General features: G+C 42.2%; 2 protein-coding genes across 6 annotated transcripts; both read right to left on the reverse strand.

Moving 5' to 3' along the window:
- Positions 1-669: 669 nt before the first annotated feature.
- Positions 670-10,327, reverse strand: bbs7 (Bardet-Biedl syndrome 7). Of its 4 annotated transcripts, none has more exons than XM_052059449.1 (20): positions 10,142-10,327; positions 9,863-10,015; positions 9,705-9,770; positions 9,561-9,623; positions 9,299-9,474; positions 7,716-7,902; positions 6,740-6,812; positions 6,264-6,371; positions 6,050-6,180; positions 5,887-5,971; positions 5,251-5,353; positions 4,987-5,179; positions 3,364-3,438; positions 3,216-3,281; positions 2,870-3,009; positions 2,620-2,784; positions 1,795-1,904; positions 1,598-1,701; positions 1,060-1,183; positions 670-982 (listed from the first exon to the last, which is right to left on the reverse strand). In XM_052059449.1, exons 2-20 carry the CDS (start codon positions 9,896-9,898, stop codon positions 849-851), a joined length of 2,139 nt encoding a protein of 712 aa, XP_051915409.1. In that variant the 5' UTR covers positions 9,899-10,015; positions 10,142-10,327; the 3' UTR covers positions 670-848. The 4 variants fall into 4 exon arrangements, with proteins under 4 accessions (XP_051915409.1, XP_051915402.1, XP_051915384.1 ...); XM_052059442.1 differs by having other exon boundaries at positions 3,216-3,284; positions 9,863-10,012; positions 10,142-10,326; XM_052059424.1 differs by having other exon boundaries at positions 3,216-3,284; positions 10,142-10,326.
- Positions 10,328-10,448: 121 nt separating this feature from the next.
- tmem33 (transmembrane protein 33) lies at positions 10,449-21,260 on the reverse strand. 2 transcript variants are annotated; one of them, XM_052060548.1, is made up of 8 exons: positions 21,113-21,260; positions 18,817-18,881; positions 17,437-17,531; positions 17,176-17,363; positions 15,296-15,363; positions 14,099-14,232; positions 11,435-11,518; positions 10,449-11,353 (listed from the first exon to the last, which is right to left on the reverse strand). In XM_052060548.1, the coding sequence occupies exons 2-8, from the start codon at positions 18,856-18,858 to the stop codon at positions 11,224-11,226; spliced, it is 741 nt and encodes a 246-aa protein (XP_051916508.1). In that variant the 5' UTR covers positions 18,859-18,881; positions 21,113-21,260; the 3' UTR covers positions 10,449-11,223. The 2 variants fall into 2 exon arrangements, with proteins under 2 accessions (XP_051916508.1, XP_051916517.1); XM_052060557.1 differs by lacking the exon at positions 21,113-21,260 and adding an exon at positions 20,771-20,985.
- Between the last annotated feature and the right edge of the window lie 2,989 nt (positions 21,261-24,249).

The raw sequence follows: 24,249 nt of genomic DNA on the forward strand, positions 1-24,249 counted from the left end.
GATATATCACCAGATATTATCCCATTTTTTTGTGGAAAAGATATATTGGACTATTATCAGCGTTTTATGAAGACATTTTGCGTTTGTTAAAATAAACGAATAGAGGGGTTAGTTCACGAGCCAGTGAGTGTGGTCAGGGCCCGCATGTGGCTTGCAGGCCGCCACTTTTTGTAATGAGGGCATACATACATTGTAATAAATATTTGAAAAAATATTGAATTTACATGTCATTTTATAACTTGGCTGACTGTTGTCATGTTTAATTTTTGTCTAATATGACATAAGGTACTGGTGTTTTATAATTCACTCATTCATTCATTCATTCATCTTCCTAACCGCTTGATCCTCACTAGGGTCGCGGGGGTGCTGGAGCCTATCCCAGCTGTCTCCGGGCAGTAGGCGGGGGACACCCTGAATCGGTTGCCAGCCAATCGCAGTGTTTTATAATGTAAAGTGTAATTTGAGTGTTCTATCGGGTATAAAAATGAAAATTATATTAAAATACATCATTTTGTCAATTAATTTCTATTGAAAGACTGACAAGGTTAAACTGCAAAAATACCACCTGGCAGTAGGCTGCCCAGTTTAAAAGAAAATTATGTTGTGAAGTTGCAAAGCATAAAACAACAAATTGTCTTACTCATAATTTAAAATGTACACCAAAAAAAGTAAAATCATCAATATAGTGGTTTATTGATCACCACACCGGTATGAAAATTATATATTACAACATACTGAAGCAACACATGATCTAAAGTGAAAGCAGTGGATATCTATTTTTTTTTCTCATCGTACTTGTTTAAACATAGGCAAAAAATACAAAAATATCTCACATGGAAACAACATAATTAAGCCTCCCTGAAAAAGTCTAATAATGACTTTAAATCATAACCATCGAGGATTTCCAATAGTGAAGATACTCTGGCTTTCACATTCTGTCCTTTGAACTTGAACTTATCGATGAAGAGGTCCGTGATCATGCCTTTGGAAGAGAAAACAAAATCAGTGTATAATAATGACGAATAACATGAATGCCAAATGGGAATGATGAAATATCACCGTAAAGCCTCTCCAGATGCGCCGGTTGCCTCTTGTACTCTTCCAGCAGACTGGCCGATTCGTCCAGGATGGTGCGATATTCTGCGATCAGGAAGTCTGCGTTGCCTTCGTGAAGCTCCAACTCCTAAACCATGAAAACCGGAAATTATAAGAAGATGATGAATTTAAGTTACAATTTAGAATCATTCATTTGTCTTGGACACCGGCTTCAGATTGGGGTAAATTCACTCGTAGGAATTTGGAGTGCGAGCCCTTTAATTCTTTAAAACCAAAATGGTGTGCTTTGACTTTGCCCAACTGGAATGTGTCCTTGAGACTTTTTTGGGGATCCTGTTATGATGAGACATGTTCACCGAATTCCTTCACACTTGGTGAAGGTCGTTTTTCCCCCTAGATTTTCAGTGGGAGCTCCCGATGAGTTTTACAGAGTCACGTTCAGGAGCCCTAAACTCTTGACATTTTCTCTATAGGATACGCATGCGTATGGAAAATAGCTTTAGGTTCCAACAATGGACATAAACATAATGCTCAGACATACCTTTAGTGCATCAATGAGCTGAACTTTTCTTGCTAGCACCAGCTGGTATTCCAATTTAGGGTGGATCATCTTGAGCGTGTGGCTCACTGAGTCGTCGTTAATATCTGCAGAGGAACAGCAGCACCTTGAAACTTGAATGTGCATAACCCCCTTCCCCAACCCAACTGCAGGAGAATAATAATCAACCCGCAGCCCACCATAGGAAATGTTCAGGTTGATTTTGCGTTTGGTGGCCTCTTTGGATAGGACGTCGCTCAGGATGGAGATGGTGGAGATGTTGTCCGACTTGAAGTGACCCTCCCCTTTGCTTGAAAAAAAAAATAAGTGCAACATAATTGGAATAACAATAAATGATGATGTTGTGTTGATATTGTTGACAACAGTGCATTATAGCAATTTAAACTCAAACAGGGCTATCCAACTTCCAGTCGGGAAGATGAGTCAAGTCACCGACATGCAAAGCATGAACGACTGCAGCTGGCTTGACTGTCTTCCCGACCGCGCACACCCATTGACGGGTACCCAAGGCAGGAAAAAAAGTCTGAACAATTTATTATTTTAATCATTTTTTTAAATCGAGGTAATCAAATTATTCAAGGACTCGCTCCACCCCTAGTGGTTATGTCAAGTACTACAGAATATTGAAAGCCTAATGCAAAGAATAGAGGCTAACTTATAATACTATTATTATAAGTTTTTTATAATTATAACAAACAAAATTATACTAATGTATAATAATACATTTTACTTGATCAAACCTTCTTTGCTAACATGCAGCTTAAACATCTAACGTGGTTAACTACTGCATTGAAGGAGGCTCAAATGTTAACAGTTTGGCATTCGAATGTTTAGCTTATCAAATGCAAATTAAGTTGTGATGTTAACTACAATAAAGATAAACATGCTACAAATCCCTGTTGCTACATAGGAGCGACCATAAACAGCCCACGGGGCATTTGATATCCTGCTATGCATTTAAGAGTATGTATCTGATTGTGCTGTTGTCTCATACAGTTGCTGACCTGTAAGTAGCGTGCAACTGTGTGCCCAGGAAGGTGTTGAGGAAGTAGAAGGTGACGCTCTCTCCCGCCGGCGTCTTCTCCGGCACCTCCGGCAGACAGAAGACCACCCAGGAATGGATCTCTGCGAAACTAAACTGTCCCACCAGACTCAGCCTGTTCATGGGCCTGGATCCACAACACAAAACAAATAGTGTAATAAAGTTAGCTAATATTGTATTATGTAATAAAAGGGTGTCGCAAAGAACGTCACCTGTCCTGGTCGATGCTGTGTGTGCGTTGGTGAAGAGACAGAGGCTTGATGTGATACTGCCGAACCTGACACGTCTTGGGCTGCAGTCTGTGGGTGACATAAGCCTGCAAGGTGCCATATTGCCCTTCGATGGACCTCACCTACAACACGCACACAAATGGGCATGTGACAGAGAGTCTACCGCGATAATCAAAGTTATATTGCGTTTTGAGGTCATACTGGTGGTCTCTGTAAGGTGTTCCAACTCTTATTACAATTATTTATGCAGACTTTTGTTCTCTGCATTAGGTTCACTGTATACAGTACATGATTTGGGTGGTGCATCAATATCGGGGACGCTACTTACTTTGAGCTCCAATCTGGTGGTGTTGGCTTGACACCGATAAGTGGCCAGCAGGAAGTTGCCATTAGGCTGCTGGAGAAAGACAGTTTCAAAATGGCAGTCAGTCAACAGGAAAAGTGTTTGTTTCAACGACTTTGAGGTCTTGGTTCACCTCAGAGTCGCACTCGCTGAAGCTGACCACCGCAGAGTTGTTGTCCACATCCAGTAGGTCGATGGGGACGTTGCTCTACCAGAAAAAGGGACATGTTGGACTTTCAGATACTGTGAATCGTATTTTCACAATGGATGTTTTTTACTTTTATCCATCCATCCATTTTCTGATCCGCTTATCCTCACAAAAGTTGGATGGATGGATGGGGTGCTGGAGCCCAGCCCAGCTGTCTTTGGGCAGTCGGCGGGCAACACCCTGAACTGGTTGCCAGCCAATTGCAGTGGTTTACTTTTATTTATCTTTTCTCAATTCAGTTGTTTTTAAAAATAAAATACTGTATGTTTTATATGTAAACGGAGAAAAGATCAGGCCATTCAGATCAAATTGCCATCCCTTTAATGCAATTTCAAGGGCATATATATATCTTCTATATATATATTGCGCGTCGTCCCGCACGCGGTCTGTCCTTCCGTCTGTCCCTTTTCAAAATGTACCTACTTCACCGCGCCGCTGCGCGCCGCCACTGCGCGCCGCCACTGCGCCGCTCAGGCAGTGGCTCACTACGATCGCGCGGGCATCTTAGCGAAAAAATGTTGTCTACCCACAAGCATTGCAATGAAATTGTTAGTTATTTAGTAGAACTAAACATCTCTTTATTTTCGCGATAAGCAATGAAGATGAACAAAAAGTTGAACCAAGTAAAAATACTTTTGTGGGCCGAAGGCCCACCTTACCAGTCTTACGCAGGAACCAGCTAGTATATATATATATATATATATATATATATACACAGTATATATATATATATATATATATATATATATATATATATATATATATATATATATATACACACACACACACTCTCACGTGTTGCAAATACAAAGTATATCCTAATATATATATATATATACAAAACATGATGATAATGACAATGTTTTTATCCCCGCAACCAGTGTTAAGTCGATAAGAAAATTGATAAAAAGAGGGATTGATAATGGGATGGAAACCGATAAAGTCTCATTAATTCCCAATCCTATTATTCACTTAATGAAATAGAATGTAAAGAACTAAACAGTGTGCATCATGATTGGCTTGCATGATTTAATACAGTACTACGCTGACATGATGCAGCTCATTCTGCGCGCATACCGTAGCCACCAGGTTGCAGTAAAATACAAACAAACATTTCAAGACGGAAAAAGGCAGTCATTAATATGCAGTAATATACTGTAGAGTTGATTAGTTGTTCGCAGAGGATAAAGAGAATAATGTTGCCTTTAAGTATTGTTATATTGTCTGTTTACATGTGTTGCTAGTGCACTTTTACCAATTCGGTGAAATACACTGTGTAATTTTCTGTTTTTATGGTTCAATTTCACAAATTCAATGAGAAGCTTGGCTCAAGCACTGATCTGAGTAGAAAAAGTGTTCACTATCTGTTAGTTATTGTTAAGTTTGCTCCCACCACCTCACACTCACAAGTTACGGTTTTGCAAAATTTCAAGACAAAACCATTTGCAGAGAAAACGGTCACTAGTAAGTCAAAGTACCGTTGTACTTATTTTGAGAAAACAAAAAGCCCAACATGTCCCCTTGAAGTTATATGAAAGCAGGCGGTACCTGGAGCAGCAGGTTGTCAATGGCCGTCTGCACCTCCAGCGTGAGGCTGTAGCTGGCGTCGTCCTGGCACAGCGTGAACTTGTCGTTGATGCTGAAGGCAGGCACCACGGAGACAGCAGTCTTGGACAGTGATGTCTGTTGGTACTGCTCGCGGCCCAGCTGAACTTTGACCTGGAGCTGCTCCAGCTCCGCCCTGCGGTGAAAGATTGGCTCGAGTTTCCACATCTTGCTCGAGAGACCAAAGTCATCAAAGGGGGAGTTTACCTGAGGCCTTCCACTTTGGACTGAACCTCCTTACTTATCCTAACCTCATCTCCAGCACCCACTTCAGGCTTTTGTGGCTCCGTGGTCAAACCTGTCACCCAACCTGAAAAAATGCAAGACAGCCCCAAAAGGTCTTGATTTCTGTGCCAGAATACACTTTACGATTGACACTAAAGAAAGGGGGTGATTTTCCTACATGCACTGATAATGACATGTTGGATGGATGTATTCGTTTATAGTGTACTTCCTCAACAGCAAAGGGTATCAGTCTTCAATTTAGGGTGAACTGGCGTGGACATAACGTGTGCATGATTGAAAATAATGCTTGATTAGTAGCTTAAAAGTGTGGGCAAGACTGCTTTATGTTGGTAATTTTTGTTTTTCTGTGAAGATGTGTGCAGGGGTGGAGGTGGTGTGCCAACTCCATCCAGTGTTAACTGTGGTGTGTGACTTTAAACATGAAAAAGAGACTATATTTTGTTCCTTCTGATGGATGTGAGGGTTGAGGTGATGTACCAATTATGTGGAGATATTGAAAGGCTTAAAAAGTGAGGTGAACATCTACTTTATGCTTTAATTTTTTAAATGAGGATGTGTGCAGGAAACTGGGGGTCTGTGGCTTAAAAAGTGTGTCACCTGTGTAGGTGGCAGTCAAGATCTCGTCATAGGACTCTTTTCCCACACAGCCTCCCTGAATGGAGGTCACGCTTTCTGACAAAGACTGTGCAAAGCAAAGGACGCAAATTACAAGTTGTTACATGACGCAGACTCATCAAATCCAGATTTAAAGACCCCTCACATGCTCAAAACGTAGCACGGGCTCGTTGCCGCTATCAAAACTGTAAACTGTCACCGTCCCGTCATCTCGGCCCACCAGAACGTCCCTCACACCGTCGCCCGTGATGTCATAGGCGTCGAGGCAGAGAATTCCTTGAAATAGCACCGTATCGTGGGCCACTTTATTAGGTACAGCCGCACATGCGATACGTTACATAAACAGCATCGGACGGTACCTCCTTTCTTTTTGTCATTGTCAATCTCCCATTTGGTCGCCGCAGAACCCTCACCAATGTGAATCAGGCCGATTTTGCCGTCCGTTGTCCCATACAGGATGTCCTCTCCTGAGAGAGGGACAAAGTTCCAACAATTCAGTTGGGGACCACATGAAAACAACCGCGTGAAATAAAATGCAGTATAAGATGTTACATAACGGTTGTGTGTTACAGATTTGTTAACCAACTTTCAAATATTTCTCGAAGATTAAACAAAACTCAGAATTTATAGACTTCAAACTCAATGAGCATGTAAGAATTTACTCCATAACTGTGCTTGGCTTTTCGTTCGCTTTTTTGTTGTTGTTGCCTGGAATGTTTCCACAGAAAGCTTTCAGTGACACCTGCTGAATGGAACGTGTTGCAACGGTCTTCATGAGAAATATTTTATTTGGACGGTAGTTAATATATAGCATAATATATAGGGACTAACTTGCCTCCATCTTTGTTGTAGCATTCTAGCACAGATGGAGGTCCGGGCACCTCTACCTCGTAGGCCAGCTCAGATCCCTGATAAATTTAAGTAAATGGGGAAAAAATATATATTGACATCATTGATACTGCTGAGTGAACACTCTAAATCAGGGGTGCCCATTAGGTAGATCCTGATCTATCGATAAATCTAAGACAGGTCCCAAGTAGATCTGAGTAGTGTCGAGAAGAAAAAAAAACAACCATTTGTGTGTCTTTGTACATGTTAGTAATATATTTTTTGTGTTAATATACACTGCACCCTAATCATCTTATCAGTCTCATTTTCACTAAATCTTTTTTTCTTTTAAATAAAATAAAGCAGGTAATTCTTACATTTACGGTGGCGTGTAATTACGTCACCGGAAGTTGTTGGTGCTCAGCAGTTTGCAATTGCAGCTTGTGATCAGAGCTGTTGCGCTTTATCGTTTATCGTTGTCATTATTCTCATTCAGAGTTTGTTTCATGTACAATTCACCGAGGGCACGAGCAAAGAATAGGAATCTAGGAGGGCCCAGGGAAGCACTTTAAAACGGTACGTGTGAGCTAACAGGCTGCAAAAGGGCGTCGCATGACTCCGTTTCAGGCTGTTTCTCATCATGGCGTGCGCGTGTGTGTGTGTGCGCGTGCGCATGTGCGCACCGGTAAGGGTAGATCCCGGGAGGTTCGTTGATCGAAAAGTAGATCTTCGATCCAAAAAGTTTGGGCACCCCTGCTCTAAATTGCCCCTAGGTGTGAGTGTGAATGGTTGTTCGTTTCTGTGTGCCTTGCGATTGGCTGGCAACCGATTCAGGGTGTCCCCCGCCTACTGCCTGAAGACAGCTGGGATAGGCTCCAGCACCCCCCGCGACCCTAATGAGGATCAAGCGGCTCGGAAGATGAATGAATGAATGAATGAATGAATGATACTGGAAAATCAGGACTAGCAGGAGCTTTATCTACCTGCAGCACCCTGAGAACGCGATCTTGACACGCCAGCACAGGGACAGGGCGAGACAGGTTCTCCGAGGACAAACAGACAATGTCGTTGATCTTGTCCCCTGAAAGGAAGTAGTCCTGGTCCTTGCAGTCGCAGTAGTGATTGTAGATGTAGCTGGCGCACACAAAGAGGTCGGCGCCAGACACATGCCTGGGCGGGACAAAGGATGACATGGAGGGGAGGCGGACCAGGTATTTTCAATATGTAAAAATACGTAACACTTGGTTAATTAATAAGAACGATGAGGATTGTCGGTGAAAATGAATAATTATGTACAGTAAACATTTTTAAAGCACTTGAAGTACACATTTATGCACATGCGGTAGAGAGTGACATTTCCACCAATAACCCAGGATACATTTAGCTCCTCCCAGACATATAATGCGTGTCTCAACCTACCGGTAGTTCGTTTTTTCTTTTTTGTTAATCACACACTTTTGGGCAACATGTTTTTTAATAAAATATTTTTGATTGATTCCAAATTGTTCAACAATCAAACTGTATTAGATCAAGGGTCACTATCCTGCATGGTTTAGATCATAGGTGGTGGAACAGGTTCAATGGCAGGCTTGCGCAGAGCTTGCTGATGATGTGATCATTTGAATCAGGTGTGTTGCAACAGGGAGACTTGGAAAACATGCAGGGCAGCGGCCCTCCAGGACCGGAGTTTGACACCTATGGTTTAGATCAGGGGTGCCGATTAGGTAGATCCTGATCTACCGGTAGATCTAAGACAGGTCCCCAGTAGATCCGAGGAGTGTCGAGGAGAAAAAAAAAACCCAACCATTTGTGTGTCTTTGTACATGTTAGTAATATATATGTTTTGTGGTAATGTACGCTGCACCCTAATCATCCTATCAGTCTCATTTTCACACACAAAAATAATTAAAAAATAAAATAAAGCAGATAAATCTTGAATTTACGGTGGCACGTGATTACGTCACCGGAAGTTGTTTGCGCTCAGCAGTCTGCAATTATCGTCATTATTCTCATTCAGAGTTTGCTTTGTGTACAATTCTTCGAGGGCACGGGCAAAGAATAGGAATCTAGGAGGGCCCAGGGAAGCACTTTAAAACGGTACGTGTGAACTACGATAGTTAACAGGCTGCAAAAGTGTATCGCATGCCTCAAGCTGTTTCTCATCATGGCGTGCATGTGCGCGTGTGTGTGCACATGCGCGCGCGTGCCGGTAAGGGTAGATCCCGGGAGGTTAGTTGATCAAAAAGTAGATCTTAGGTCCAAAAAGTGTGGGCACCCCTGGTTTAGATGTTCCCTTTCTCCAACACACCTGATTCAAATTTCATCGGCAAGCTCTGCAGAAGCCTGGTTTGCATTGGAAACTACAAAATCCACTAGCTTTCTAATGGGATACATTGTGATACTTATGTCAGGTGCAGGCACTATTTTTCCACCCACAACCATTTTATTTGATCACTCAGGAGAAGTGGTATAGAAGATGGATGGATGGTACTCGGTCAAATGTTCTTATGTTTCCCATGAGTCGTAGGTTACTTAGGCCTAAAATCGTCATGGAGTTTCTACCTACATGGCATTGATGCTCTCAGTGAGATTGGCGTCAAAGGTGAGGAACTGTTTGCCCTTCTTGGTGAATCCTCGCACTTGAGATCCTGAGGAGACGAAGATCTTCTCCTGCGGCGTTCCAGCCGCTCCACCTAGGTCCATTCGGGATATTTTCTGCCCCGGGAGTGTTTTGAAGACAGGCTTGGATACATGGTATTATGTTAGCAACAAAATATATACAAAATAAAGCACTGACATAATTGGTGGGAAGAAAAAAAATCACTCACTACTGCCTCGCCCTTCTTCATCCCAAAACATGTCAAGATGCCATCATTGTCGGCAACAGCTACCTGCAACAACGAGCAACATCATTTGAACACTTATTTCACTGAAATACATTTTTCGTTTGAATTGGAATTAATTGATGATACCTTCTGGGTGGCTTTTTTTCCAAGTGCTGGCAGCAGCTTCAGTGTTTTTTGGGATGTTACGCCAACCTGTAAATTACGATGAATAATTTGGCACAGTATAGTACAGGCAGATTCTTAAATTTCAACATACTAATAATTGAGATATAGAGAATATTTACCTGGATATAGTCAACTCGATTTAGATTAATCTCCATCTTTATTTGGGGCAATTTGACTCCGGAGGAAAATAACGACACAAGCCGCCAAATTAGATGTTTATCTGGCCACAAACGTGGCAAGCAATTGCTCCATTCGTCAGCCACAAGTCACTGCTAACATTTGAAATGAAACATTGAAAGAGGAGAGGATCGAGGAGATGAGGATTATCCATTCAAAGAAGATTAGCTCGACACGCTAACGTTAGCTAGTCAGCGAGTTATCATTTGCGATGTACTCACACGAGTGGACGAGTGAGTACTTCAAAGACGACAACGAGTCGTATTTAAAGTAAAATACAGCTGGTGAATGGAAAAGCAAGCATCTTCCAGGTCAAAGAAGAGACGAGTTTAGGGCAAAGAGGCATTACATTTAAACCAGCTTCCATGGCAACGTCGTTGCCTGCAATAACCTGTGCAGTCATTGGATACCATTTCAGCATGCATATATTCAAGACGACTCCTGATTGGTTAATTTGCTTCCGCAGTCGGAGAAAAGCGGAATCTATTTTGGAATGCGTAGCAAACAGAATGAAATCAGTGCCAAATATTACTTCGAACATTTTATTTCATAATCGTTAAGTGCCCATCTCATGATAAAAACGTGGTTCGTCTTTAGGCAAATGGACACAGTCAACATGGGAGAAAGAAATCAGGACAGGTGTAAGCGAAAAGAATTAGTACGAAGATAGTAAATGCATTAAAAATAAAAAGGAATTGAATCAATGCCCTAAAAAGCGGTGCAGCCTCCACTTAACTGATGACATGCATCATGGAGTACATTTGGAAAGGTAATCCAACAGCATTATGTCCCATTGTTTATGCTTATTCTATAAAACACAGCAGATGTGAAATTTGTACATCCAAAAAGTAGCGAGGTTAGGCCTTTAAAGAGCATATAGACCAAAATAAACTAAATATTCATTACACACAAATCATCACCTTTGCCTCCTTCCCCTTCTGACAATGCTTCGACTTGTAGTTACATAAGATCTCGTCAGAACATCATCGGAACATCAGTGAATAAATAAGGTTGCGGGATGACATTAAGATATCTGATGTGCTCTGGCATAACAAAAGAGTGTGTGTGTGTGGAGGTCATCATGAGACATGAGGAAGAGGACGAGGACCCCACAAAAAAAATCTTCAGTGCATTACTTGCTGAGTCTGGAACTGGAGCACACTGTCAAGTTGTCATTGCAACGATAAAACCAAAATGTCCTCCGCTGTTGCTGCCAGTGTGTCCTCATCCTAAACGGAAGTCACGTACTCGGCGGCGGCCGAACACAAAAAAGGAGTAGGAGGTAAGTGGGATGGCAAGGACTTCAGACTCCGGTGGGGGCCAAGCGACTGACAAAGGCGATGCTGCTGAGGCACATTCTACGGAAGAAGGCGGGGCATGCAGGCTTCATGATGAAGTGCTCTAGAAGGATTCGCAGCTCAGTGAACAGGGTGCTGGCAAAGAAATAACAAAATAGGCAACCCTCAATAGAGACCACAGTAGAGCAATCAACATATATTTTGTAGCTCTCTTACCGGCAATACGGGTTTCTTCTGGATGTATAGCGCAGGCTGAGGAAGCGATAGTAGATGAAAGGCAGCAGCAAGCTTCCCTGGCCACTGGTAACAAAGTAGGTACAAAATAATAAAACAATAGTCCATAACATTTGAATGGCTCACACACAAATACAATTCCAATGAAGTTGGGACACTGTGTTAAACACGAATAAAAACAGAACACCTGGACAATAATTTGCCAATCACGTTCAAACTATATTTAATTGAATACACAACAAAGACATACAATTAATGTTCAAACTGATTGGCTTTGTTTTTAGCAAACACTCATCAACTTAGATTTTTATGGCGGCAACACGTTCCAGAAAAAGTGGGACATATGGCGAAAAAGAGGAAAGTTGAGGAAAGCTCAATAAAACTCTTGTTTGAAACATCCCACGGGTGAACATTTAACTGAAAACAGGTGGGTGTCATGATTGGGTATAAAAGGAGCTTCCCTGAATGACTTAGTCATCCACAAGTAAAGGTAGAGCAAGGTTCACCTCTTTGTAACAATTGCATGAGAAAATAGTCGAACGGTTCCTCAACGTACAACTGTAAGGAATTTGGAGATTTCATCATTTATGGCCCATAAAATCATCAAAAAGAACGTTTCAAGGAAATCCGGAGAAATTACTGCACGCGAGCGGCAAGGCTAAAAAACAACATTGAAATGCCTATAACCTTTGATCTCTCAGACCGCACTCCATCAAAAACCTACATTAGTGGGTAAAGGATATCACCACATGTGCTGAAGAACACTAATGTCAGTACCGGTATATACAGTTTGGCGCTACATCCATAGGTGCAACTTAAAACTCCACTACGCAAAGAAAAAAAACATTTATTAACAACACACAGAAACGCCGCCGGCTTATAAGATAAGATATCCTTTATTCTGATTAATAAAAAATAACAATCATAATAATTATAATAATTAAATGATGTGAAGGAAAATTGTAAATAGTACTGCGATTTACCCATTTTGTGTTCATATTGCATTTAATTGAAAGATGTTTGTTGTTTTTTTCTCTTCTTTCTACATACATTCTTGCTGCTGGAGGCTGTAAATTTCCCCAGTGTGGGACGAATAAAGGATATCTTATCTTATCTTATTCGTCCCACACTGGGGAAATTAACAGCCTCCAGCAGCAAGAATGTATGTAGAAAGAAGAAAGAAGAAAGAGAAAAAAAACAACAAACATCTTTCAATTAAATGCAATATGAACACAAAATGGATAAATCGCAGTACTATTTACCATTTTCCTTCACATCATTTAATTATTATTATTATTATGATTGTTATTTTTTATTCATCAGCCTGACAGCAGTCGGTAGGAACGAGCGTCGGTATCTCTCCTTCTTGCAGCGCGGATGTAACAGTCTCTGGCTGAAGGAGCTACCAAGTGCTGTCAGGGCGGGCTGGAGGGGGTGGGAGGGACTGGCCATCATAGCTTTTAGCTTAGTTAGCATCCTTCTGTTGCCCACCTCCTCCAGAGTGTCAGGGGAGCAACCCAGGACAGAACTGGCCTTCCTGACCAGTCGCTCCAGTCTCTTTCTGTCCCGGGCTGAGATGCTGCCTGACCAGCAGACAATGCCATAATGGATGGCTGAGGCCACCACCGAGTTATAGAACGTCTTAAGGAGTGACCCCTGAACCCCAAAAGACCTGTTTCCTGTTATCTGGGCCTAAGCACATCTAAGATGGACTAACGCAAAGTGTGTGTGTGTGGGGGGGGGGGGGGGGGGGGGGTCTGTGGTCCGACAAGTCTAATATTTCTAATTGTTTGGGGAAATTGTGGAACTTGTGTCCTCCAGCCCAAAGAGTACAAGAATCATTCCGACAGTTGTGGACGCAAAGCTGAAAAGCCAGCAAGTGTGATGATCTGGGGCTGCGTTAATGCTGATGGAATGGGTAACTGACACATCTGTGAAGGCACCATTATCGCTGAAATGTACATAAAGGTTTTGGAGAAACATATGCCGCCATCCACAGAGCATATTAATTAATTAACCAACTAACCAATTAATTAACCCGACAAGTGCAACCAGGGGCTGTTGAACAGCCGAAGATGTACATTCAGCAAGAATGGGAAAGAATTCCACCTACAAAGCTTGAACAATTTGTGTCCCTCGTTCCCAAACATTTATTGAATGTAATTATTTAATGCCAAGGTACAGGCTGACAGAAAAGTACTTAATTTGTGTCAAGGGAAGTACCGTATGTGGAAGTTCGACTGAGAGACTAATGTTCGCACGTCAGTGAGGAGCTAACGTTGGCCTGTATTTTTAGCAGACATTACAGAGTCCGCAGCATGTGCACGTTTTTGCTTTCTGCTGTGTGCTCCTTGCTGGATGTTTGCTCTGGCTGAGCAGAAAGGCGAACGCATGAATTCAAATTAATTATTTCAAGAGGAAAAATTGCTTCGGTTCGAGGACTTTATCTCTGAACAAATGTTTGTAAATCATCAACAAAATCATTCCCCAGAGACGGTTAGATGGAGGCAGTGTAAGCAATGCCCCTCCACATAACAAAGTCATCTTTAAACTTAGTTCAAAACATGTTCTAAGACAGCCGCTATTTTCATTATCACGTTAAAAAGAAAAAATTAAAGAGCATGTGTGCCGTGTTTTGTGAACTACCTGAAGAGCATGAAGACAGTGGCGGGCATCAAAAAGATCTCATTACAGGCGATGAACTTGAGAATGTTCTGCTGATTGGTCGACATCTTGTCCAGGAGGTTCCTGATGAACATCAGGCTGCCAGGGCCCACCGACTGTCCGGATGACAAAGACGATGACGACGACAACAACGCTGTGATATGGAGTCTACCCCCTGCCATTTGTGCTTCGTCATTTACAGCAGTGGTTCTTAACCTTGTTCGAGGTTCATTCGTTATCATACATTCATCGAACCCTTCATTAGTGAAAAATAAAAATACTGTATGACTTTTCACTAATTCAAGACATAAAAATGCATCTATCAAAACCAGAAAAAAGGAAATAAAATTTCAAGACATAAGTTTTTAAAATTGTGCATAAAATGAACAAAATTAATGCCGTTTCAAGAAGTGTTCCTTCAGTTTTGTCGGTGCGAGACTAGAGTTGCTCAACTTTGCATGACAAATCATGCCGATAAGGACGCCGAGTCCCATCAGAGTCCGTGATGCAAGTGAATCCGTGTGGTACATGTTCGTCTGACCACTTTTGCTTTTTTTGCTAAACATAGTTAGCATGTATTAAAACATTTTCCTTTTTTTAAATCACACATTGAGGACTGAGCGAACTAGATTTCCCACTGCACTGATTGGACAAGCAATGTAATGTGATAATCTGCAGGAAGTGATGGCCAAGTGGGCGTGTCATAACTAACTGACATGTTGAGTCCGGTGTGTCTTAACATAGCAGAGGCTCCGTCGAACCCCTGAGACCGATTCACCGAACCCCTGGGGTTCGATTGAACCCAGGTTAAGAACCACTGATTTACATAATTTATCTGTGCAAGTTTTTTTTTCCCTAGTGAACCCTGACCTGACGTGGCTACTTCCCGAAACACTTACCGACTACTATAACAGGCAATTATACTTCGCTTTATTTTTTTTTGGGAGGGGGGGGGCTTAATTGTTTGCTATTCACAGGATGAAATGTGAATACTGCAGTGAATTTACTGTATGGAAGTTGGCAATTTCTACTTGATTTTTTTGTGTTGTGTGTGTGTCAGCAATATGATGATAGATTAAATAATAAAAACTCACTTTTGGATTATGTAAAATGTGTTCCTTTCTGCAACAAACCTCTAACAAGAAAGCAATAAAAGTGGAAGGCGTTGGTGTAACTCACATCTAGGACCTTTTTGGTGAAGGTGGTCGCATGGAGCAAGGAGAAGAGGAAGACTGGGAAAATGCTCACTGAAGACAATGGATTAAAGAACAATAACACACAGGGGGGTGAAAGCCATAGTAAGAGCTGTAAATGTAATTACGACATCACATGAGGAACATAAAGTAAAAACAATGGAAGCCAAATAAAGATACTCATTAAAATTATACCAATATGAAAAGTCCTCTTTTCCTGACTTGAAAAACAATCTCAAAATTTTTCTCAAATCTCTTAGACTGGCGGTCTTAATATGACGGCACTGGGAGCGGGGGGGACTAACTTTCTCCCTCGTCCCTCCAACACGTGCTGTATTGATGTTCACCCAGGGGACAAAATGAAGTACCTTATTACCGCACCTAAAGGCACACGTAAAAGCATTCAGTTTTTATCAAAAGCCGACAGTGCGCCTTATAATCCCATGTGCCTTCGGTGTGGATCAATATTCTTATTTCTTGGACGTAGTGTTTTAAATGTTCTGCAAAGCACTTTGTTAGAGCTGCAGTGGTTGTGAGGGCTCTATGTAAATAAAGCTGCATTTGAAAATAGGCCGTTCATTGAAGGTGAGCCTTGTACTCCAAAGTTCCTCATAGTGTGGCAAACATGGTCAACTAGACTCTGCCACGATGTGCTCATCCAGCTTCTGTCATTCTTTCCACAAAAATACAGCAAAATTTGGGTTTCCACACAAAGCATAAGCGACAAGAAATTGAACTGCCACGTCTCCTCGCTGAATCAACAAAGTGCATTTCAAAATTTGGCAAGCAGACGTCAAGGCCTGCCATTTGATACAGTACTTGGCCAGATGGTGAATTTGCCTGGTGCAACGTTTTTTGTTGTTGTTGTTTTTGTTTTTTAAAGGTAACAATAAGTATTGCGTAATAAAAATTCCCACCCAGTGCGTCCTCCCACTGATGGTATTCCCGCGTATTTACTGACTGGCAGCTTGGTGGCTGGTGGAATAAATCCGTTACAGTTGTAGCAGTCTCTTTGCTGGGCTGGGGTTTTCTCTTGCTATCAACAGATGTTTGCAGAGACCCTAGCTTGTCCAGGTATTCTCCATGGACATTCTTGAGAGTACTTCTCAGATGTACTTTTAGATCCGTGGGGGTCCCCCCCCCCCAAGCAAGATGCCGCACATGATATCAGTTTCCATGAAAATGCACTCTCTTTTGTCTAAGACGCAATCATAAGCAAAATAACCCCAAATGGGACTCTTGTCATTTTCCTACAACGTTTGGCATGATGCTATTGTTTTGTTTTATACCCATCAGACCTTGTTGTCAATGCATTAAGTCACTTCAGATGGTGGCGTGCCGTGTGGCTGTCCAACTGTCGTAAAACAGGCAGCACCGCGTTTTACAATTAAAATGATCACACAAAGCTGACAAAGATCAAATCAAGGGATATTTTCGCTATGATTGGCATTCGCTTTCGTTAATTTTGTGAAGAGACAAAGCCGTTTTAGTTTCTATTTTTTTTTTAATTTTAGTGTTCATTTTCATTTACGTCAATAACCTTGGATGGAATCAAAACAGAAACATGTTATCAATAGTATTTTTGCAGCATAATAATCGAGACTGACCAAACTGTTCGTCTTCCACTTATCTGAATCCTTTGTAACATTGCCACCCTGTGAAAAACACGTGTTAATTTTTGTCATTTAAAAAAAAACTTTTGTTTTAGTGCGAAATAAAATGTTTAAAAATGACAAAAAAAGGGACATGCGAGTGTTTCACAGGACAGCGACAATACGTTGTTCTCCATTAAGGCAACTCTGCCTGAAAGAATATTTAACCCACTACAGCTCATTGTGCAGGCAAGTGCCTTGAATTGAAGGATACTAGTAATAGGGTAGGAATTGACCAGGATAAGCGAGTAGAGCAGGTAGTGGCAGCTGTCCTCCTGCAGCGCCTGCGCCACAAATGCCCGGCTCAGCTGGAACCTGGGAAGCCTCTGGTGCAGTCGCAAGGCGCTGGTGAGCGCGTTGGCCAGCAGCGCTCGCTGGTAGAAGCTGGACGCCGCGTTGGGCCTAAAATAAGAGGGGTTCCGCATAATAAGAGATTTGGTTCCTCCAATGGATGGCTGTGTTAGTGCATACTCACCCCAAGATTGGTAGTATGAACATGATGGAGCAGTAGACTGTGAAGAGGCGGGACAGCCACATGGCCGTTTCCAGCTTGTTGCTCATTAAAAATTGCTACAGGAGGATATTTAAAAAAAAAAGCTGTTACTTTGCTCCACACATTCGCAGAGCACTGCTGATCCATCTTGAATGGTGCCTTTTGCGACAACCGCTAGCAAGTATTATCATAGACAACATTTACATTACATCCCCCCCCCACCCGCCAAGATGGCACCCGATTAAGCAGCCTTAGGCAAGTGCTCTTCAAGAGCCTTGCTTTTTTTTTTTCTTTTTTGGAATTTTTGTCTTTTGTTTTGTCACATGTTGTTTGTTGTTTCATCGTGTGGACCTGATATGGACTGTTTTCAGCGCTTTTTGGCCACGACATTCGTCAAAGGAGAAGTATCTGTGCTTGGTGGTTGCGCCTTCTCGGCAGCACGCCTGTACCAGCACAGATTTTGATTGGGAGGAATGTCGGCGTCATTGACTGTCGGTGCTGGACCGACCTGGGGTGCTTGTGTTTTTTGCGCCTGTAATGGGCAGCATTTTTCACAACCCCGTTTTGTTCAGTGGCTGTGTAGGCGCTGTTGGACAGTCGGGGTTGGTGCGGCTAAATGGATGGCTGCTGAAGTTGAGGATGAGGAGAGAGGAGCGTTGGCGCAGAGCGCCGATGCGTATTTGGAGCAGAGAGTCGCCGCTTGGAATGGATTTCCATGGGACAGGAGAAGTGAACCAATCTGTTTTTTTTTGTCAATGGATGCTACAGCTTCTTGTTGACTTTGAAACTTAGCTTGTAGCCGACGTGTGCACATTTTGAGCATGACGTGTCTGATCCACTGGTTAAAGGACACTTTGATCCTCTTCTCTTTCATCTAGAACTGCTTCAAACAACCAAGCGTGTGAGGGAAAAGTGGTTAGGACTGCACGAGTGTCCGTGTTTTATTTATTATTTTACTTTATGTTAACCGTTTTGTTAAGCGCTTTGTTACGGCTGCCGCTGTTGTGAAAGCGCTATATAAATCAGCATTTATTGTATTGTTATCGTATTGTATTGTACATGTACAAAGACACCTTCTTGAGTACGTCGACGCCGTAATGGATGTGCCAAAGTCAAGACAAGGCGAAACCCCGCCTATTCACAATTGAAAAAGTCGCAACCCAGCAAGTCTTTGATTTGTTGCCTCTATCCCGAAATGTGTCCAGTTTTTATCTTGAATTTGGGTTATATGCTCACATATGTTGCAAAGAGGAATGATTGCCGACTAAAAAGTAACAATACTTCTCTTGTGATTTTGGGTGTTGGCACATTTAACAGATAATGTGAAACGATCATTAGTATGGCGTTAACCAACTGGCTTACCACAGGCCCCAGTCTCTGAGAGTTTTGATTGTTGTCTGCCATTTTCGGTGCTTGTGTGTTTCACTCTGTTCAGGAGAGAACAAAAATAACACTCAAATGATCAGTTTTAATTCCGTTGACTAAATATTTTCGGCATTCTTTTCACACAATGTTTTTTTTTCCAGACAAAAACAAAAATAGAAGTCATTCAACTAAACTGATTGACAATTTTATCAACAAATAAAAGAATGAAAAACCACAGTGACAAAATCCAATCAGATGCAGGAATACACGGGTAGGAGAAATGAACCCATTCAGAAAACGGAACATATGGGACAAAGTGAGAAGAGAACCAATCAGAGGCCAACTAGAGTAGTGAACGGGAGCTAGTCACCCGCTTCAATAACGCCCCCGGGAAGAAATAAGATGAGAAAGATTTAAGATACGATAAAAAAAAAACTTTATTTGTCTCAAAATGGAGAAATTCCCAATGGTCAAAGTGCGAAATGATATACATAGCTGGTAAAAAGCACTGAGAGGATTTGTGTGCCATTTCACATTCCACGTTGGAAGGGGAAAAAAAGACTAACTTTGGAGTAATGTGGAATGTGTAAGAATGTGGAACGGTCATGCGTGAGAAGAAAGCAACACATTTTTCGAGACATCCACAGAATGTACATTCCGAGATGGTCTCCAAGGTAAATAACGCTGTCATTGCTAAGTGTTCAGTGTCACAGGTGACCACACTAGGGGAAAGTGCAACAGAGTAAAAGTCACATCAACACAAAGTGCTTTTCTAAAAATTAATCGAAGTAAATGTTAGCCTTCTTTGTTTATTTGTTACCAGCATCGTAGTAGCAAGTTCTGTGTACTGCACTTTATTTAGATTAATGTTCAAACATGGTTACAGTCATTGTGATTAAACTGGGGCAATTATGCACATTTTTTGTTGTTGTTGAAAACTAGTTTTAAGATATAATATTGTCATTTCAAATTGTCTTCATTGAAACATAGTTTAATAAAGACACAGTCGTGTTAAATTATGTGTCTTGGGTAATGACCTACAGTTACAAATTGGAATGATACTTTTCTGTATAAACGTTTTTATGTATGCTGAAGGAAAACAGACTGTATCATTAATTTAGTTGACTAAAATGGCTGTATTCATTGACTAAAATTGGACTAAAACAATCAGATGTCTAAATTATTTGAATATAGGTTAAACATGAATTGAACTTCTATGTGTACCGTTTTTCGATTGTGTAAGTATAAGTCATGAAACCGCCTGCTCATTTCTATTCAAGGAAATCCCATTTGGTGCCAACTACAATGCATAATCACATTTACTTTATTTACAAAATTGAAGGAAGGAAGGAAAGGAAGCCAGAGTACAAGGAAGGCAGAGAAGTAGGTTTTAGCAAATTAACTGAAGGTGAAGACAAAGGGAAGAAAAGAAGGGGTGAGAGCAAGCGAGACTAAGGGAAAGGAAGGAAGGTCAGAGGGACGGATAGAGTTAGAACAAAAATAAAGAAAGGAAGAATGGAGGAAAGGAAGAAAAAGAGCCAAAAACGTGGGAGGAAGAAAGGCGAGGAGGAACACATGGGGGAAAGGAAGGTGGAAGTGAGGACGAATGAAAAATAAGGAGAGAAGGGTGGGAGAAGTAAAGAAAAGAGGAGGGAATGACGGAGGGTAAGGAAAAGATGTCAGAAAATAAGGAATGAAAAAAACGTTATTTTTAATGAATACCAACATTTGGACCATTCTTGTGTAATAAAACAACCCGCGCACAAAATCGCATAAGCCATTTGGGTGATGACGAAGCAGGTGATCTCCAACGACATACATGTACTGTATCTAACTTAGAATACAGCACAATCGATTTGTTGGTAAACATTATTATGGCCTACGATCATTACGTACAAGAAGTAACAATTTCCGCGATTGGGTCTAGTTTGAACTGCACACCGAAGCATACCTGCCACCGGAGCTACTTTCTAACAAGACGACTTTGAACAGCGGTTTTACACATCCACTCAGTGGGTGGAGACTTCCACCAACGCGTACGCCTCGGCGTACTGTTAAGGGCTCGGTGGGAGGGTTGATTTTCGACACTGGTTTGGTGTTCGACGCCTCATCAAAGTCAGTTCGAAGCAGGTGAATCTAGAATGTTCTCGTTCAGCTAGCAGAGGCTACGCTAACGTGTGTCATCCCTCCCTCCCCTCTGGTTCGCGACATCTAACCCAGCACATATCCGTTTGGAAATGGGAGATTATGATTTTTGTCAGCATTTAAGGGTTCTATACAAGTCAACATTTACCAATACTGAAGCGTGGAACCACTCTGCTATTGCTATGCTGCTGTCACGATGCTCTTCGTCTCCACACACACACGCGAGTAGCGAATGATCAGCTGACCTTCTTGGTTGAATGACGGCAATCTCGCCAGCTATCGCGATGATAGAAAGGAGCACTTCCGGGAGAGGAGTGGACTCGACTCTATGGGGCGTGGATGAGAATGCACAAATTTAACAGAACAGATGAAAAACAAATAAATAAACATACAAATAAATTATCTCTATCTAGATCTAGATATTGTAGATACATATCTAGATCTAGATATAAATATAGATATAGATTACGTTGATTTTTACACTTAATATAATAAATATATGAGTTTATTATGGTCATCAAATTGTTGTTTTCAATTTTTAATTCGCCGGTACTGCCACAGACAAACGTGCCTCAGCTCTCTTTGTTCAAATGTGACTGGAGAGTGTGTGACATTTGATTATATTTGTAAAAAATATTACCTCCATGTTTGTCAATTTTCTGCATATTCATTCTTACCTCCATGTTGGCAATTTTCTGCATATTCATTCAGTCAGTCAGTCAGTCATTCATGCATTCATATGTTTATAATCACATATCTTCATTCTTCAGCATAAATGTGTGTGTGTGTGTGTGTGTGTGTGTGAGACAGGTTAGTTTTACCCTACTGATAACGTGCTGTCGCAATAGCAATCCTGCTCAGTACGAGAGTACCGTATTTTCACGACTATTCGACGCATCGTACTAATGGCCGCAGTCTCAGTAATGCGTGACATTTCTGTATTTTACACATACACAGGACGCATCGTACGAATGGGCGCAGTTTTACACTGGTAAAACATACGCCAGCTTAAACATACGGCATGCATGCGCGCACTCTAACACGTTAGCTTGAAGCATACGGTAGCATGCCAAGACATACAGATAAGATAAAAACACGTTTTTAAAAAGGCAACGAAAGCAGAACTGAGTTCGGGTGTATTTTATTTAGCCATCGTACAATGTTCTCACGTTTATCGATCAATCATCACCCAGAAATCCATCAAAGTCCTCATCCTCTGTATCAGAAGCAGAGGACTGCTCAGTTGTCATTGAATGCATCACATGCTAGTGTGAGTTGCTACGCATTGCCGAGCGGAAAGAAGGAGTAGCAACAGCAAAGTCAACATTTCTCTCGTGTGAAGCTTTCCCACATTTGAAAGTAAAGAACAGAGCGAAACATGGTGGCAGCGCGTGTGTGTGTAGAAAGAATTGAACAATTGTGCAAGTACCGTAATCCATCAAAAACGCCGCGTTCCCTCTCGTTGTTGCGTATTGTGGCGTAACTCGCCAAGCGCTGCCTCTCACTCTTTGTAAAGTTGTGTTTGCCACCGATCATCCATTGTTCCCATGCCGTTTGCAACTTTACTTTGAACGCCCGGTTGATGCAAATGTCCAGCGGTTGGAGTTCTTTAGTCAAGCCTCCGGGAATAACGGCAAGCTCAGCGTTCATTTGCTTGACTTGTTTTTTCACCGCTGCTGTGAGATGGGCACGCATGCCAAAAGCATAACCGGTGGCTTTAAGTTTGAACTGAGCTTCGTAGGCGTGTCTTTTTGTCGAATTTATTTTCAGGGGTTCTTAGAAACCAAAACCGGAGTTGTTTTGCAACAATGCACATTGCCACACTCTATACAAGTGTTGGTACTGGCTTGAGGCGTCCACTTACACGCCCACCCTTCACCATTGGCGGACTAGCTTGTCTGTCCTCTCTCTCCCTCCCTCTCTCTCTCTCTCCATATATGTATATATACACGCCCACCCTTCCCTGATTGGCCGACTTCTTTCATGCCTGGCCACCGTCACTTCCGCCATTTCTCTATACAAACAGCGTGTCGGCTGTCAGTCAGATTTTGGAACTCGCCGCATATAAAGGACGCTCCGCACCATAAGGCGTCCTGTCCATTTTGGAGAAAATTTAAGACTTTTAATGGCGCCTTATAGTCGTGAAAATACGGTAACCGCAGGTTCAGACATTTGGTGTATGTGCTTGTCTGAGGAGCCAATGGTGCGAGGCTACCATCTGCGGGATTATGACTGAACGCCTCTAAATCAGAATCCCGCCTAGACGCGCCGATACCGTAGCGCCGCCGCCCCCCGGTTGGTCAAGGTTAGCGGGCGGGGGGAGTGTGCCACCCACTCCCCACGCCCCTGCCGTGCGGAACGCCGTTCGACACTGGGCTGGTGTGCGCCTGGATGATGGGTTCCCCTTCTCCGGTTTATCGCACCGCATGTTTGTGGAGAGCATGGTGCTAAATGACTTGCAATGACTGTGTGTGTGTGCAGAGGTCGTGGGTTCGATTCCGACTACAGCCTTCCTGCGTGGAGTTTGCATGTTCTCCTCATGCCTGCGTGGGTTTTCTCTGGGTACTCTGGTTTCCTCTCACATTCTAAGAACATGCATGGCAGGTTAATGGAACATTATAAATTAGGGGTGTCAAACTCATTTCACATTGTGGGCCACATAAGGACTCGGTCGATGTCAAGTGGGCCGAACCATTAACATGATACCATACTATGCTATGAATCACCAAAATCTAATCTCTTTCCTTTGTTTTGGTCTCAAGAAGCATTGATTGGCACTTTTATATCATTTGCTGCGTTGGGTCTATCTCTGTGACAGACTGAGACGGCTGCTTTCTTCCCCGATCAAAACAGTGTTGTCTTCTACTGTGATTAAAACAGTGTGCCCCCAGCGGATAATATACGAATTGCATTTTATTTAAAATATTCACTGTGTGTCTTTAATTCATTATTTCGCTTTTAAATTATCCCGTGGGCCGGATCGAACCTCCTTGGGGGCCAGTTACGGCCCGCGGGCCGTATGATTGACAACCGCTCTAAATTGCCCTTAGGTATGAGTGTGATGGTTGTTCTTCTGTGTGTGCCCTGTGATTGACTGGCAACCGGTTCAGAGTGTCCCTTCCCTACTGCCCGAAGACAGCTGGAATAGGCTCCAGCAACCTTTGTGAGGATAAAGCGGATCAAAAAATGGAATCATGGATGGATGGATGGATATCAGCGTGCGTGTGTATGCGTGTGCGTGTACGAGCGTGTGTACGTGTGTGCGCGCGCGTGTGTATAAGTGTG

The sequence above is a fragment of the Hippocampus zosterae genome, chromosome 1, assembly GCF_025434085.1.
Source record: "Hippocampus zosterae strain Florida chromosome 1, ASM2543408v3, whole genome shotgun sequence".
Classification (NCBI taxonomy): Eukaryota; Metazoa; Chordata; class Actinopteri; order Syngnathiformes; family Syngnathidae; genus Hippocampus; species Hippocampus zosterae.